The 17,222-nt window shown below is 43.5% G+C and overlaps 1 protein-coding gene across 2 annotated transcripts in view; it reads left to right on the top strand.

The window, feature by feature from the left end:
- Positions 1-3,904: 3,904 nt before the first annotated feature.
- Positions 3,905-17,222, top strand: part of AFF2 (AF4/FMR2 family member 2) — a 351,298-nt gene continuing 337,980 nt past the window's right edge. For both annotated transcript variants that reach the window (XM_037408027.1, XM_037408026.1), the window contains exon 1: positions 3,905-4,061. In XM_037408027.1, the coding sequence (XP_037263924.1) occupies positions 4,015-4,061 (47 nt within the window). In that variant the 5' untranslated portion in view covers positions 3,905-4,014. The remainder of the gene's footprint in view (positions 4,062-17,222) is intronic.

The raw sequence follows: 17,222 nt of genomic DNA, 5'->3' as shown, positions 1-17,222 counted from the left end.
TTTTCACACTGTGAAAATGACTTGACCTTCCTTTCCTCAGAAATCCAGGTATCTCCAATCTGTATTCAACAGCATAGCTGAGCACAAATTTTCCATTAACATTTTCTGGATAGAAAACTGATTTCATTCTTGTTGTTTTGTGGAAAAATAGGGTTTTCTTTGGATCGAATGGAGTATTCTCAGCAGAAAAGGTTTCTGTGCTGTCTCACAAGGGTTGCAGTTCAGTTACCTTTTGCCTCTGCAGCCGTGGACTGCTGGCCTTAGTCTCTCTTACCAGACCCACCATGGCCACAGTCCTGCCACGCTTCCTTTGGGAACAGGGACAACAGGGCAGCTCAGGGCAGCTGCAGCCCAGCTGCTGAGCCCTGTCTTTGGAGCAGAGCGCTGAACGGACCCTCTTTACCACTTCTCCATGTCTTTCTCATTGACTTCATATCTCCCTTTGCATATACAGTGCACATGTGGGAAGCCTTTGGTACCAAGGTTATAATGGGATGCATGTTGGTTTGAAAGAGAAAGGCTGAGGCTGGGATGCCCCAACCCTGCTCTCTGCTGCTAAACCTGAAGGAACAGGGGGGAAGTCCAACCATTTTGGTGCAACCTCAGCAGCTCCCTTGGTTGTACAGCACTTTTAGGCTTGTGCTTCCACACGCGGCTGCTCAATCTCAACCACAGCAGCAGCAGCTGCCCAAGGGGGGCAGGTGTTTGTGCCTTCATCAGGGGATGCTCTGGCAGGCTGCTTTCTCCTCCAAGCCTGAACGGGGACACCCACCTGGAGCGCCTTGCTGGAAAGCCAGCTCTGGTCCTGTAGAGCAAGATGGGCAGGGGAAGGGCTGGCTGGCGCAGGGTGAAATGGCGGGAGGCCTTGTAGCCTGCAGCCTCATCAGCAAAACTGGAGCCTGACTAGTGCTGAGCCAGCCTTTTGTAGGAGGCTGTGGAGCAGAGCAATGGTGAACAGGTCTAGGAGGCCTTGCTGATTATATTATCCTTGTCCTGAGCTGTTGCAGGTGCTGGGAACCGCAGCTGTATTTTCCACTGTAACTGTAAAAAAGGTCATGTTGAGGGCAGCTGAACTTTCTATTCCTGGCAGTTCAGGTAAATGAACCCTTTGCTATTTGAAGCAGGAGCTGGGCCAGCCTCATGCTCGTGCTTGCCCCAGAGCTGGCTGCTTGCTCCCAGCTGCTGGCAGCCATGCATGACAGGGGCACGTGCCGCCCCACACGCTCCCGCAGCCCTGCGCTCCCGTGGTCTGCAGCCACGGTGGTGGGCGGTGGGCTCGGCTGGCTGTCCCTCTGCCTGCTGTACATTGAGGGGGAGCGGAGCCAGGTGTGGCCGCTGGCAGCAGAGCGTGCTGTGTCCCTGGGGAGAGGGGTGGAGTAGGCACCCTTCCGCCAGCCCCCATGGCAGCAGGCAGCGTCTCTGGCACTGGGCCCCAGGGGAGCCTTGGTGGGTGTCCGCAACAGTGACATTCGGGCATGTCCTTGGATGGTTTGAAACCTCACTGCAAAAAGCCGGCTCATGCACGAACATTCTTGTGTGGCTGAGGGTGTGGGGTGTTTGGGGAGCTCCAGGTGCCAAACCATGTAACTTTTGGGGAAAGGGATTGCGTCTGCTATTGCCCTTCATGGGAACAGCAGGTTGGCTTGCTCATGCAGGATCTCCCACCCCTTATCTTTGCTAGAATGAGCTCCGAAAGCCTTCCCGGGAACAGTTTTGTGCAGCTTTTGCTGGTTTCTGAAGAATTGGAAAGGGTCTACTGCAAGAGAGTGAAGGCACTCATACCTGAGAAGGGTTTTCTTCTTTATACTGGGTAAGAGCAAGTGCTGCTGCAGACCCTGTCAGTGTGGGGGCAGCTGGCTGGCACCCACCAGGCCCCTCTCTGCAAACGGGGAGCAGAACTGGCCACTCCTGCAAGTCGCAGTGCAGAATCCTTTTAGTAAGTCATTTAGTTCAGTTTAACGGTTCAAGCTCAAGACACCAAAATTAGGTAAATTGTTGAAAGTGATTAGGTGACAGACTAGATTTTATGTTTATTAACAGTAATTAAAAAAACAACAACAAAAAAAAACCCCCACCCAAAACCAAACCAAACAAAAAACCCCACCAAACCCTCTGTACCTGTTTCTGGAGAAAAGTTCTGAAAAGGTGACACACACACCCCCCACACCCCATGGTGGTTCAAAGTATTGGCCACAAGTTGATTTCTGAATGGGGCTTTTAAAACCGACGACAAAGCTAAAATAAGAAACGAGGCCCTGACTCATATTATTTTAAATCTTAAGGCCCAGAGCAGCGAAAACGGAGACGCTAGAAAGGAAATGCTGCATGCACCTGCCTGCCCGCAGCAGGGAGAGGAGCAGTGCTTTGGGTTTTGCTGGGTGCAAATGCAGGCTGTCAGCGGCGCAGCCTTGCCAGAGCTCCCCCCTTTTGAGGGCCTGCAAGACACGCGATGCAAACATGAATCTTGCAGTGAAGCCCAAGCTAAGATGATGAAGTCTGTCACACTTGACTTTCACTGATAACAGTCCCATGGCTTTTCCTCAGCAACATTTTTAACCCAATAGTGCTTCTAAAGAATGGTGTACTCCTTAAAACAGCAGAAACTGGATTACATTAGCTGCTCTGCAACTGATCTAATTTATAATCTTGCACTTCTCTTAATTCTCAGGAAGCTTGTGGAGATGCTTCTGAGGGTTCACCGGAGTCTGGCCACTGTGACCAGCTGCGTGAGCCTGCTGGGGCTGGGGCATGGCTGTCAGGATGGCCCCTCGCCACCACACCCTACCCCCCAAGCAAGGGTTGTTTCAAACTTTGCTAACACAAAGTCCTTGAGACTTGCTGGCATGCAGGGAAGTTCAGGGTGCAACTGGTCTTGTGGAAAACTGGAGTAAAGATGAACATAGCTTTGGTCTTGTCTTTGCAATAGCAATGTATGTACTTGTTTGCTCAGTGGGTATGTGTACCTGGGATTTATATTTATAAAATGGATGTGGAGAATCGTAAGATACACTGTTTAGTAGGCAGTTGGACACAGAAGCGTGTGGGCAGGGTGCGTGAACCTGGGTAGAAAATAATTTGTTGTAGGGGATGGCGAGTGCAGCGGGCCCCTTTCCCTGCCTTGTCACGTGTGGGGCAGCCTGGGACTTGAGCTTGGCCTCCCCTTGGAGGGGTGGGGAGCGGGATGGTGTCTGCGGGAGCACTGCAGCACGCTGCTGCCCGCAGGTGAGCCGGGCCCCTTCCCACCGCGCACGAAGCAGGCAGGCGCCGGGAAGGGCTGCCATCCCGGCTGCTCAGCTGGAGCAAATCCCTAGGGAGTGCTCGGGGGACCCTCTGGGCCAGCCTGCGGGGGCTGTCCGGGCCTGTCTATCCTCTGCTGTCGCGCATCCCCCCGTAAGGCTGCCCGGGCCATGTCCTCGCCGCCTACCGCCTCGGTGGCAGCGAGGTTGGTTGGCTCACGGGAGTTGGCTTTGGCAATAAAATTATAGGTGCCTATTTTTTGTGTTTTCCTCTCCCCTGCCCCCGCTTCTCCCCCTCCCCTCCCGGCCACCCTCGGCTTATCCCGAGGCGCGCAGCCGCGCTGCTCGCGTCCCCGCCGTTTCTCCTTTCCCGCGAAACTTCCCGGCGCATCCCGGGCGGGGGGTGGCGAGGCTCCGCCAGATCCCGGCGGTGCTGCCGCGGCGGCTCCATGCCGCGGCTTCGGGCCGCCCCGGCTCCTCCCCTCGCGGTGTGCGAGTGTGTGTGTGTGTGCGTGCGCCGGGCCGCCGCCGTGCCTGCCTCTCCCAGCCAGGCAGCAGCCGCGCCGCGCTGCTGGCGGCGGCCGGAGCGGGCGGCGGCGGCGGCGCTCGGCGAGCCCCGGGCGGCTCCGCGCGGCCCCGCGGCGGCCGCCGCTCCCCGCCGCGCCGCTGCCCATGCCGGCCGGGCAGCCCTAGCCGTGCCGGCTCGGCTCCGCGCTCCTCGGCGCGGCGCGGGGCGGGGAGGGGGCACCACTTCTCTGAGTCTCCCCACCAGATCGTTATGGACCTATTCGACTTTTTCAGGGACTGGGACTTAGAGCAGCAGTGGTAGGTTTTTTTCGTTGGTGGCTTTTTCTTTTTTTTTTTTTTTTTTTTTTTTTTTTTTGGTTTTGTTCCCCCCCCCCCCCCCTTGTCTCTCCACCCCTCTCCCCCTCACAGCTGCCTCCTTCCTCTCCTCCCCGCTCGCTCCCCGGTGCCTTAGCCTTTGTTGAGGGGCGAAGCACCCGGTGCCCGCCGGGGAGCGGGTCCGCGCTGTGCCCGCGGGGAGCTGCGCCGGGGCCGGCCCCGCTCCGCGGCCCCGCCGGTGGGGAGCGCGGCGCGGGCTGCCGGAGCGGGGGGAGCGGCGGGGAAGCGCCGGGATGTGCCGGGTGCCGGCTGGAACAGCCCGAGCAGCCCCCCGGCCGGGCAGGGGAGCGGTGCGGAGGGGCGATGCTTCCCCGCGATCGCCGCTCTGCTCATGTTGTGTTTCTGCTGTCAGTGACAATATTCCTTTCGCGGGGAGAAACGCAACTGGAGTTTTGCGGTGCGGCACAGTTCAGCTGTAGCCCTGGCCGGTGTGGGGGCTTCTGTTGCTGTTTCCGCTGGTTTCCTTATTCTGGATGAAGTGTTATTGAAGTTAGTTTTGGAAGTGGGAAGATCGGTCCCCGTGATATTATAACAGATATTTCCCCTCCCCTCATTCTTTTATTTTCTTTTTTAATTATTATTATTTTTAAAAGAGTGGAATTTTGGATTTATATTGCTCTGCAAATGGGTGCACACCTTGAAAAGGTCGGTGCATCTGTTTAAGTGTATTGTAAACTTGTTACCAAAGTGAATGTTAAGGAATTTTCGATGGGTGACAAGTAGCCGGGAAAGTTAGAATCTGGGTAGGTATTAGTCACTTTCCCGGCTGGTTAATGAGACTATGTTTATTCTTTCATTGCTTTTATTGTTTGGGGGTTTAAATTTATTTATTTATTTAGTTTTCAATTTAGCAAATACAGTTCTAATTCCTAACTCTGCACGGTGAAATTCAGTGGTTGGTTTCTGCTTTGTTAAATGCTATTAGGCTGAGGTGCAGTTTGCCAAGAAAGAAGGAGACTAAAATACTGTATTTTGTGATCCTAATCTCTAAATGTCACACCGATTATGTGTGCATATGCATGTGCATTTGGACCTCATGTTTGGCAGAGGGTTTACTTTACTTTGTTGATAATATAAAGGTATGTCTAGTAAGAGATAATATATTTAGTTAATAACTATCATTTTGCCAAACACAGTCTTAACAGCTATGGTTGCAAATCCAAGATAATCAGAACCAAATACCTGTCACGTTCTATTTTACAGCAATTTGGAGTAAATCCTTGGAACCCGTAAATTACACTGTATCAATGTTAATCTGTAAGCAGGCGTTTTGGATCATGTGCATGTTTTATCAGCTCTGCATAAACCATCATATTACATCTTTTAATAACCATGCTGTTGTTATTTAAAGGTAATAATCACAATAAAATTAGTGCTCAATTAAATATTATGCTTCCACCACACTATCTTTACTTTGCTACACTAATTTATTTTGCAGACAACTGATAACCACCGTATTACTACTCAAATAATATTTGCATACAATTTGCCTAATTTATAGTGTGGGTAACATCATTAATTTAGTAGAAGCTCTTACAACCCAATATGTGGGTGTAGTTCTAATACTAAGCACATTATAGGTATTGAGTTTTAATGTTTGCTTAATAACTTACTTTCATTTGACTATGGTTTTATGTGGATTTAGAGATGTGCATCAGAAAGAAAGGAACCTTGTGCCTCTGTTTTTCCATAAAATATGAGCATATTACCACTCATTCTAGAAATGCCATTTGCTTGCTTTCCTACAGTGAAATTTAATGGTTTTAGTGTTTTTAGGATCCATGAGGAAAGAACATTTTTACTTTGTTTCAAAGTGTTTGATATGTACACAAACTCTATATGGCACAGGCATTCACACACAATTACGTAGTGCAGACATCAAGTTGGATTTAGCTTTTAATAATCCAATTAGCATATGCAAGTGCACATGTATGTAATATGTAGGTACATAATCTATGTGTGTGCACATACATGTATTTTATTGTAGATTTAAAGATTTCTGTCTCTGATAAGTAGTTGCATTGCTTAAGGAGAGTTGAATTTAGCTCATCTATCCATAAAGACGTGCATGCGTATATATGTAATATGTTATACATGCATCGTCCCCACACACCCAGAAATACGCATGCTCACCCATCAAGATTTATTGATTTTTGTCTGTGTATCCAATATTGTGTAGTTACTTCATAATATTTACAAATAAGCATACATAACATGATCTGTAAATTGCTGCTTCTTGTTTTGAAACTGTCCTCCTTCCTTCTGTCTGTAAGATGGCCTTTGTAAAAGGTGTTTCACAAGCATTTGTAAGGCAATTACAGACCCTCTTCTGCACTCCCTGTAAACCCAAAACTTCTGCTAATCTGTGCTGCAATCGCCAAGACGGCAAGCTCAGGCCTACAGCGTGTGTGTGGGTGTTTGTATGTACTATCTGTATGCAAAGTACAACAGAAACATAGTTAGCCTGAGAAATATATTTTAAAAAAATATATTTATAGCTTGAGCAGAGATTTTTTTCTTTTCTTTTTATTTTTTTGTCTGATGTACATTGCCATACTCTCAGGAAATGACTCCTCAAAAGTTTTGGGCTGATGGGAAAAATAATTTCCGCCCCCCCCCTCCAATGGAGGCATGTCTTTATGTCACTTCTTGAAACGTATTTTGTGAAGAACTGTCAGAGTTATAGTTTGTGCTGCTGCTACGTATGTTCTTAAATTCTCACCTGGCATTCCAGATGATTAGTGGGAGCTTTGTCTTGATACAAACTGCAGAATCAGCCCTTTAGTTTCCCATATTAACAGAGATCACAGTAATATAAGAATGAGGTGTTTCATTGAACCTTTGTCAAGAACGTGGCTGAGGGTTGGTGTGGGATTTTTTTGTTAACACTAGGGTAAAATGTGTAAAATAAGGCCACAGCTATCCCAGTGGATGTTTTCCCAGACTTAAGCTGAAAAAAACCCCCAAAACAATTTAAATGAATCTAAACTCTGGCTGAGGTGAAAGGGCCGAAGCTGAAGTCTGCTATGATTCCTGGATGAATAAGGAATGTTCACCTGGGCTTGCATTTAATATGAGCCATTCTATGAGGGAGAAAGGAAGGGAGATGGATATAATGAAAAGCTTGAATGCCTGTGTGCACCGAGGGGACCACTTGCTGTTAAAAATCAAATTTCATCTTTTAAATCACTTTCCACGCTTGTCTGTAGTAACCAAGTAAATGAAATCTTGAAGTGTCCTGGGACCATGTGGCTAGATTTGAACCTGCTTACGGAGTAAGGTGGTGCCATTAATCAGCAGCTGGGAAACAACAAAACCCAACAAAAAGCCAACCACCCCAGAATATATAGCTCCTTACTAACGCAAACAAAGGCGGAGAGATTCACAGTTTATGTTTATTGTCGTTATTATTAATATTTTTTAAGTCCTCCAATCTTTGAAAAAGTGGAAGGAAGGAAAATACTTAGTGGGAAAATGCTTCTTGAGGTATATAAAATAAAAACCTGGCAAAGGGACGTAAGATCAGCAGGTAAGAGTATCATTGTAGCTGCGTGGCTGTGGTGGGGAAGACATCTCACTGCAGAGGAACAAGCCTCTTGGTTTGTTGTTTTTTCTTCTTTTTTTATATTATGTATCACAAGTAGCCTAATTGCAGCAAAACCAGCAAACTGCCAGTTATACAGGAAGAGGCTTAAACTCACTAAACTGTTATATAAATAGAAAGTTCAAAGGTCTGTTTGTGGCTGACAAAGCTGAGAACAGGCCATCTGTGGGCCAGGTTCCTCTCCTGCATGAGTGCAAAACCAGTGCGTGCCACAGCAGTGTGTTCTTTCAACGTAGTCCTCAACCTGGAGGGGGTGATCCTGCTCTCCAGACAAAGGTGAACTGTTTCAGTTCCAGCGCTGGGTATTTCCCTCCCACCGTCCCCCTGCCCTCTTTTCTCTTTGCCTTGTGCCTCTGCAGAAGACCTTCTCAGTTACTGTTCTTTCACCAGGGTCTGTAATAGCACACTAAATGAAAAGTCATCTGAACTTGGAAACAGTGTTGTGTTGTGTTTCTGATGGGAATGTGTGAAATAGAGTAGAGAGGGTCTTTGGGAATTAGATTGATATTTTTTATATTTTTTGGGGGGGTGATGGTGAGAGCATTAGTGTAGGAGAAAGTCACATTTTGAATGAATTTCTGTAACGTTTTTGTCTTCTTCCCTTTCTTCTCCTTAAGAAATATTACAGTTGAATTGCAGTTACTTTTTGGATTCGTGTTACAGACATCCCCAAGTAATTATTTGAAAACGTTTCATTTTCGATTTGCTTTGAAAGTGTAAATGGATGGATTGTGTGGCTGCTGGTGGGTGGGTGAGGGGGATTAGATGCTGTCAAAACAAGCAGCTGAGGAAGACCAAAAATAGTCTTGGGCCAAAACCTATACTTGAAGTACATCCTGATTTAGTAATTCTTCCCTGGCTGATATGGAACTCTATGGAGTGTAAATCTTAAAAGAACTTGGCCATGTGCTAACATTAAGCTCACATCTATCCTATGAGGCAAAATTACTATCAGTTTAACAACATTTGAATTGTTTTCCTAATGATTCATTCAATAATTTAATGACTTTTGAAATACACAAATTGGGATGGAGAGTAGATACTTCAGATACTGTTCAGCTATTCTGAAGCCAGGCAGAACTTCAGAGTGTTTAAGCACTTCATATTCGAATGCCAATTATATTGTTTGGGATTTTCTTTTTGAGTAAAAGATGGTGTTATGATGCAGGTCCTTCAGGGAAGCAAAATTTTTCCTTTTGTCTGTCTGACAAGACTGTTGCTGCAACCTGGAATTTAAATAATTTAAAGGGAAAATGTGACATCCTGTAAAGTGTTAACTTAAATATACTAAATGATTTCTGTAAAAACGGGTGGGCACTGATGGTCATTTTGGGCTTCTTAGGACTGAGATGGTATGCTCTAGTGTTGTGGAAGGAGCGTTATGATGGTTTTTTTGTGTTATGAAGCCCAATTTCTGTTTTTATCTGAGTCAAGCAAAATTCCCATCATGCAAGATGGGACAAAATTGGCTCCAAGACTTAGAAAAAGCACATGGGCCTTAATATTGTGGGGTTGTTAGGCAGGTATGCAGTTTTAAGCACATGAGCAGTCCTATTGAAACAACTCTGATTTCAAGTTATGTTTTACTGAACGGGGGTTTTGAGCACTCCCAAAATGCTCAATGTGTTTTACTAGTGACTAAACCCCAGTTCTTTACATATGTGGGAATGGAAACTGACATTATTTTTTGTTATTTTTGCCTGTACAGTACACATCCCTTTGCCTGAAATCTATCAGCAGTTTTACATGATTACACAAATAACTGGGCAGCCAGAAAGAGTGCAACTATCAAATCTCATTTTAAAAATAAGAAATTAAAAGAATTGTAGGAAATGTTTAACACACTGAACCCATGAAGTTTGTGGAATAAGCATCTGAAGAGATAGACCCCATCCTGTGTTTCCCTGGTGCCTTTAGTTTGAGGTATTGGGGTTTCTTTGTGTAGAGAACTTGAAGGATTGGGCTCCTGGATACTTTTTAAGCGTATATAATGAATAAGTACCATAAAGTACCCATGCCTTCCTCCATCTTGGCCTAAGCCAGTAGCCAGTGATGTCAATGGAGATGCTTTCAATTGACTTCAAGAGAGTTTGACCCTGTTTTGGCCAAAGGCAGGCTTCACGAAATGTGGAGCAACTCTCTAACGACTAGGATCAGAAAACCACTTTGTGCACACCTAATATTATGCGTGTGGAAAAGCTTCACAGAGCCCAGTTCTGAACCTGTCTAATTCAAATTTACTGCCTTTCTTTTGAGAAGAAAGAAAAGAAAAATGGAGAGGAAAGTTTGTATCTTTTCTCTTGGTTGCAGTTAACAGAATGTATTTTATAAAGCCATCAAACATCTATTAACACTGAAAACTGAAACTGTGCCACAACTCAGGGTTTGCCATGTTATGAATTCTTTCTTAAGCATCAATAAAGAAGATAGTAAATCCAGTCATATGTCAAGTTAGTATAACCTTCCAGACCACTCATAGTATAATATAGTCAGGAAGTCACAACAGTGACTTGAAAAGACAGTTCTTTCATTCTTATTATTGTTACTGAATGTTACATATTGATGCTTTGTAATAAAAATATTTGTTTACATTGTTCTAATAGCTTTGGTCAGAGGTCAGAAGGTATGTTACTCCTGAGTAATGGACAACTGTAGAGATAAAAAATGAGTGGAAGGGTGGCAACATGCATGTCAGTAGCTTTTAAGCTCCATTTTGTATAACTTCTAATAATACAGTTTTTTGACCAAAAAGGTATGTGTTATCCCATCTACATTTGTGAGCGAAGATTTTGGGGAATGAGCTGGAGGGAGTTGTTTTCAAAAGCTATGTATTGGAGCCCTATGAGGTCTCATAGAAAGTAGAAAAGAATTGCATATTACTCCTTGGTTTCAACAAGACTGTTGAGTGCAGTCAGTGCGATGGGTTTACCATGTTGGGCTCATAGTACTGAAAAAAAAAAATGATATGGAACTAGAGAGCTGAGGTAAGGCTATAAACCAAAACTTCCTGCAGTTAACTTCCCAGCTGTTACAAACTGTTTTATCATGAAGAGACTGTTTTTCAACTCATACATAGCAGATCCACACAATAAATTATTATGACTTTTAAACAAAGGTCTAGTCAGTAGTTTCTTCTTCTGTAAAACTTTATATCATGTTTTAATAACATTTTATGAATGTGTTCAAATCAAGCCACCAGGAGAAGAAAGCTCTTACTTGGGGGATTTTTTCTTTATCTGACCTCAGCAGTTAATCTGTGTCTTTTTACTGGGGATTGTCGATGAGTTCTTATTCCAGGTGATTTGAGATGGTGAGGTTTAAGGAGAGCTGGAGATGATACCACAACTGGAAGCCAATTTTCATTGAAGGTAACACAGAGAATGGGGGAATGCCATTTACTACATATAATGTGCAAGTTTTGTTTAGTGAGGAGCTGTAGTCAGCAATTCAGATTCCTGACTCAGATGCTGCATGGTGCTACTAGTTATAGTAAGACATGAATAGCCCACTCTTTTTTTTTTTTTTTTTTTTTTTTTTTATAGGGGTGGGGTATTAACAACCAGCAAGGAAAATGAGATAAAGCACCAAGTTAAAAATCACTCAGTAGTTCCTTTGACAAGTAATATAATAGCTATTTTTGTATCACTGTGGGTGTACATGGTGTTGCGGAATAAGTAAATTCTGTAGCTCTACATCACTTTCAGGGCCTGGAATTCAAACCTGCAGATGTCTTGCTACAGAAACTAGTGCTTTTTCCTTATGGCACTTTGCATGGACTGTTATCAGGGTTTGACCATAGTTCAGAAGTTTTCTTCTTGGTTATTTAAGTGTAGGCCCTTATGATAAGTGATGGTATCTGCATCCTACAAAGACATCCCACAGACACCTAAAAGTAAGACTGGGTAAAAATGGAGCAGTACTTGGTGGCTTGTGATCTGTGCTGAGAAGGTGGCTTCACAATGGAATGTTTTCATCTAAAATATTTTTATCTCTGAGGGTAACAATCCATTATGTAGGTCTACTTGTTCTTTTTTCATCCTTTACTGTATCACTGGCTTAGGTCAAGATTTCACTTGTGAGGAAAAAAGCAAACAACTGTCAGTAGAGAAAGCAAATGCAAAACTTTGTATTTAAAGTGTCATTAAGGTTGCCACTTCCCATTTAATTCAGTCTCATATCATGAGGTAAACTAAGGTCCTGCAGTAATACGGTGCTTAGGTGAGCCTATTTCTATGCTGCTGTCAGTAGCCATGTATTTAAGAATGTAGTATTCAAGACTGGGAAAAACAGATGCCTGTTGGTTATGGACCTCTTTGCATAGAGGCCAGTGTGTGAGACGATTGCAGGGGGCTAGATTTTAGAAGATTTTACTTTTTAGGCCCCTTTCCTGAACTCTCAGGTGAGACACCCATAGCTTGCTGTAGCCAATTCATGTGTAAAACCTTTGGGCTGCTCTTTGAAATGTGGGGGTGATTTTTCTTCCAGTTTCTTTCCTGTAGAACAATGGAATGACATTCTTCCTGGTGTTTCCTATGAAGAATAATGATGAGGAATTATCTTCTCTGTCTACAAGTGTTTAAAAACTCATTAGTTAGGGTCCCTGAAAGAATTCCAATACAAGTCAGTGGGTGTGGTGAAGCTGATTGTAATGGGAAGCGGACTGGGCCCTGGGGCTGGTGGTCAGCAGGGAGGCGAAGCTGTAAAGAATACTGTGCATATGCTATAGTAAGCATTTTCATAGATCTCCTCTGTGGGAGAGGACAATGGCTTTGGAGCTCATATTTACTCAAAAAGCAGCCCTTTGATTTTCATGGCTTTATGCTTCGTTGCACATTGGAAAGCCCATTTGTCTTCACCAAGCCTTTGAAGAGGGATAGGTGAAGGGATTGAGGCATTGGCCAGTGGCTGAGGGTAGTGGTTGCTTGGAGAAGGAGCTACATTGTCCTGCTTTTTTTGTGGTGATACGTGGCAAAGGTGCTGTCGTCCTTTTGAAGTTTTCTAAATCAAGGTGAACATGTATTTAGGAACAGAACGTGGATTCTCTTACTGGCTGTGCCACTAGCTGCCTTACTGCCTTTGGGAAGTCACTTTGTATCTGTCAAAGTGGAATAATGATATTTACAGCTTTGGTAATTTGCCTTTTTAGTTTGTTCGGGTTTTTTGTTCAGGTGGAAAGCATGAGAGAAGGGACAACTATGTAGTTGCCTTTATCTGGTGTTTTTTGTTCACTCATCTTGTTGGGGGTCAGCTGGGACCTGTTTTTGACATTTTCTCTACTCTGAACTTCACTCGAGCTATATAGTCCTTCACTACCTTCCTTGTACTGCATTACCTAGAAGAAGAGCAAAGTGTTGACCCAGATTGGCTATGGCACAGCTTATGCACTGAGATCCTGTGTTGGATGCAGCTTTTGTACTGATGGTATCAGACACATGTTTAGAAAAATGGGGTAACGTTTCTGGCCACAGACCTTTCAAGCTGTTGATTTATGTTTCTCTGCTTTACCTCCTTTTATGAAGTGAGAAGAACAACATCTCAGAATTTTACTGGTAGACTGAGGCATTTTACAGAGAAGTCATTGTCACTACCCCTTCTTGTACACGGGGGAGTGGAAAGAGAGGAGCCAAGTGACTTGCAGAAGGGCTTGGCGTTGGTCAGGACTGCTGTCAGCTGAGTTCCAGTTCACTGCTTGCCCACTCTGATGGGTATATTTTCCTGTTCCGCAGGGGTGTGATGAGGTTAAGTCCCTTAATGTTTATGAATGTTTATGATGATAGAGCAAGACAGAAACCTAGGCAGATATATTAGTAGGGGAAAGGCAAGCCTGTAAAGAGAAGTGGTAGGATTTGGGCAGAGCACATCTGCAAGAAAAGGTAATCAAAGCAGAGAAACTCTTCTGAAGGGCAGAATTTATTTACAGTGTGCATATTTGATACAATTTACCCAGCTCTCAGCTGGAGAGCAAAGGCTGCCATGGACCTTTCCGGGAAAGAACGACCTTGTTACTGCAGAAGACTTGTCATTTCCCGGGTCTTATAGCAAAGCTTTGTATATGCAGCTGTAGCTTAAGTAAACGTCATGTCTTGGATGCTTCACTGAATAGTACATCCACACTTTTTCAGAAGCATTGTTGCTCTTTGAGCCAGCTGCCTTTGTTTCTTGCAGACCGCTGCTTTGTTGGTTAACCCTGGGCATGAATTTTCTTCACATATGTTATTAGACTGAACATATTTTCTATTTTTACCACTTGGGGATACAAATTACTGTTTTGTGTTTAGCAAGCGCTAGGAAGGGTACATCTTTGTGATGTGAAAAGAAAATAAATACAGAGGCAAAATTTCATTTGAAGATCCTTTCTTTCAAGGTTCAAGGGAAAACAGGCAGCAAAAACAATTGATGGTCTTTAGTTTTGTGTCCCTGAAAAGCAGGAGGTATTTGCACATATGTGTGTTAATAGATTATGTTGGTGGAATTTGGCTCTGAAATTTACAATGGGCTTTTGAAGAAGGGAACAAATTTTGATGAAATCCTATGTATCATTTTAAGGCAACTAGAGAGATTATTAGTAACCTACCTACTTATAAGTATTGTCTTTGTGGCTTTGAAAGTTGTCTGTGGGCCAGTAAAGCTGCACTAGAGGGCTGAGCTAAAGACTGCTGCAGTGGGTTGAAGTTTTTCCTCGATTTAGTAAACTCTAAAACATACTTAGCTAGAGCTTCCTTTGCTTTCTCACTCTATTTCTGGAGAAGATGACCTTTACCTACTCTGGCGTAGAGGTCCAGAAACGTTATGCAATCTACTGCAATATTTTTGTTACTACTCAGTCTTTCCATCTCTCTTTAAAGAGCCCTTGCCTGAACGGCCCGTACTTTAATGTGCACATGGAGTGATCATAGATAAGGGAGCATAATTAAAGAAGGTCTTGATAATTGTGTAGGGAAATGCCTGTGTACTTGTTCAGAATCATACAGCCCCACCAGCAGGACATTGAACGCATTTGAGTTGTAGACCATGACTAGGTGTTATCCTCATCAGGATAATAAATAATACACTTTCCTGTCACTTCACTCTGCCTGGTTCTTTCCCCATTACCCAAGACAAGCTGTTGTGTGAGAATTTTGCTTGGTTGTAGACTGCTCATGAATCTTGCAGAACATGACATGCAGACATCTAACAAACATGACTAGAAACTGCATAAAATACATAGACATAACACAGAAGTTGTATGTTTGAAAACACATTAGAGCCTCACAAATAACCTGATATCTAGAACGCTTTTTTTCCTCTGTATATCCATAACCAAGAGTGTTCCGCTAGCTGTGTTTCAACAAGATCTGGGTTATTTTAGATTTTGTAATGATTCTTGCTTGTGTAAACTTGCAAAATCTGCCTGTAAATTCAACTTCAGTGATAAAAGGTCTCATCAAAAAATTGAGGCAGGCTAGAATGTTTGGTTAAGATTTAATATCTTTCTAACTAATTATAACACAGTGTCAATATATGCTCTAATGTCTGTGGAAAGAAAAGGAGCATAAATGGTAGAGTTCTGTTGTACCAGGTTTTTTGTAAACAATAGTTAGGTGGATGTCTGAAGCAAGGGCAAGAGAATTGATAAACCTATTCCAAAGGGCTTGCAAAGTTGAAGTGAATTCTAAATGCAGATTAGGAGTAAATGATGACAGCCAAGCCAGCATTACCTCAGTTGATTAATTTATAAGGATACTGGTCAATGATTTTAACCAACAGCTATGCATAGTAGAATCCTAATGGGATCTGTCTGTTAAGATTACATAAAGTAGAGCATTTGATTTATTTCATAGCTTTCCAACACTCCACTTTAACTTCATACAAATAATGCATTAGTCACACTGGATAAAATGCTGTATTGAATAAAGTTGTGATTTTGTCTGCTTCTTATAATCTGATTTTTAGAAAGGATTAAATCTGTTTTAGTAGTTTATTCATATCATAAAAGAGATTGTCGGTTGAATGAAACCTTTACATCTGCCACTTTCTATCTCATTAGAAAAGACAGTAACATAAAGTTCCTCATTTCCTCCCAGTCTGTTTTATCCCCTGGTGTGTCTGAGTGTGTATATCTTCTGTACATGTTTGTATATTATAATGTCAGTGTGTTTTCAAAGTTGTGGTTAAGACTGTGTCACAGCTTTGGGAGGGTAATACAAGGGGTTATAAACATTCTGGCAAAGAAAATACCCAGCCAGGAACAAATGGGGATGTGGCAAGGGGTGCCTGTCAAAAGTCTGAAAATGATAGCTTTTAGTGGCGTGGCCCCGTGTGGATGCATTGCCAGATTCAGCAAGGTATTTAAAGCACACACACTGCTTTACTGTGAGTATGCCTACGTCAGTGGACACAAGTGCATGCTTAATAAGCACGTGTTGACTTATGGCTGATTGAAGAGGACATGAAGATTGGGTATTCCTCTGAACTTAAATGTGAATTGTCAGTTGTGATCAAACTGTCCAGCTGTCATTCATCTGTCAAGGTACTAGTGTTTTTAAAACATTCTTCTAATTCAAATGCATGGTTGTTGGTTTTATTAAGCTAAATATTTAATGCAAAATTACAAATTTAGGCGCTTTTATCCATTGTTGTTGAAATGTTGGCTTATTGTTTATGACTTTTATTCCTTTTGTTTAAATGTGTGTCATAGACAGGATGCTGCTGTTAACAACTGGCCGTTGTTTTCATGTAGACCTTTAGAGGCAGAGTAGCAGATGATCTTTTCATAGATGTTTTCTTATTTGTATTTAAGATTCTTGCCATTTCTATTTAATCCCACTAAGTGTTTAGGGCCAGACTTGGTCTTCTGAACGTGGGGTTCTGTTGGTTTCCAACGTTGAGAGAGAGGTAGTATGCAGCTCTTTCAGTTGCCTTTTTAGTCAGAAAAGCAGATTCTGAGGATCTCTGTTCTCCTTTCTGAGGGCTTGCTGAGGATGAAACTTCTTCATTCACATTTTCATTTGTTGATAAATGTTGTGGTTTTACTGGCTCTGGCATTTCAGGCTTGGCTCCTTTTCCCACATACTTTGAATCAGTAGGAACATTTTGATACAAAATCTGTAGAGCAAGGAGCCACTTGCAGGCTTTGGTTGCAAAAGCAGCGGGAGCAGCTGTAGCACCTGGGTGGGCAGGGAGGCTTGCACTGGGCTCTGCAATAGAGTGGTAATAGAGGGTTATACCTGTTTGACTCTCAGCGCAAGATTGGGCCTGCCTCTGACTTCAGCAAGCTTCTTGAACAAGACTTTAAGAACTACATATTGTCCCTCAGCTGCTTTATTTTAGGAGCAATGACAGTGGGACCTAGCTCTTTGCTCCACACTGGCTGTTTTCTGTGCAGCAGCAGTGCACTCACCGACTGAGCCATACAGGCACAGCTGAGTCATTTTTTGCTTAAATTCTGTTCATTACTGAAATTGAGGGGAAAAAACCCTTTACTTAGCATGAAAGTATTT

Source organism: Falco rusticolus, chromosome 14 (genome assembly GCF_015220075.1).
Source record: "Falco rusticolus isolate bFalRus1 chromosome 14, bFalRus1.pri, whole genome shotgun sequence".
In the NCBI taxonomy this organism is placed as follows: domain Eukaryota; kingdom Metazoa; phylum Chordata; class Aves; order Falconiformes; family Falconidae; genus Falco; species Falco rusticolus.
The sequence above is the reverse complement of the archived record's forward strand: the minus strand, read 5'-3'. Positions and strand labels throughout refer to the sequence as shown.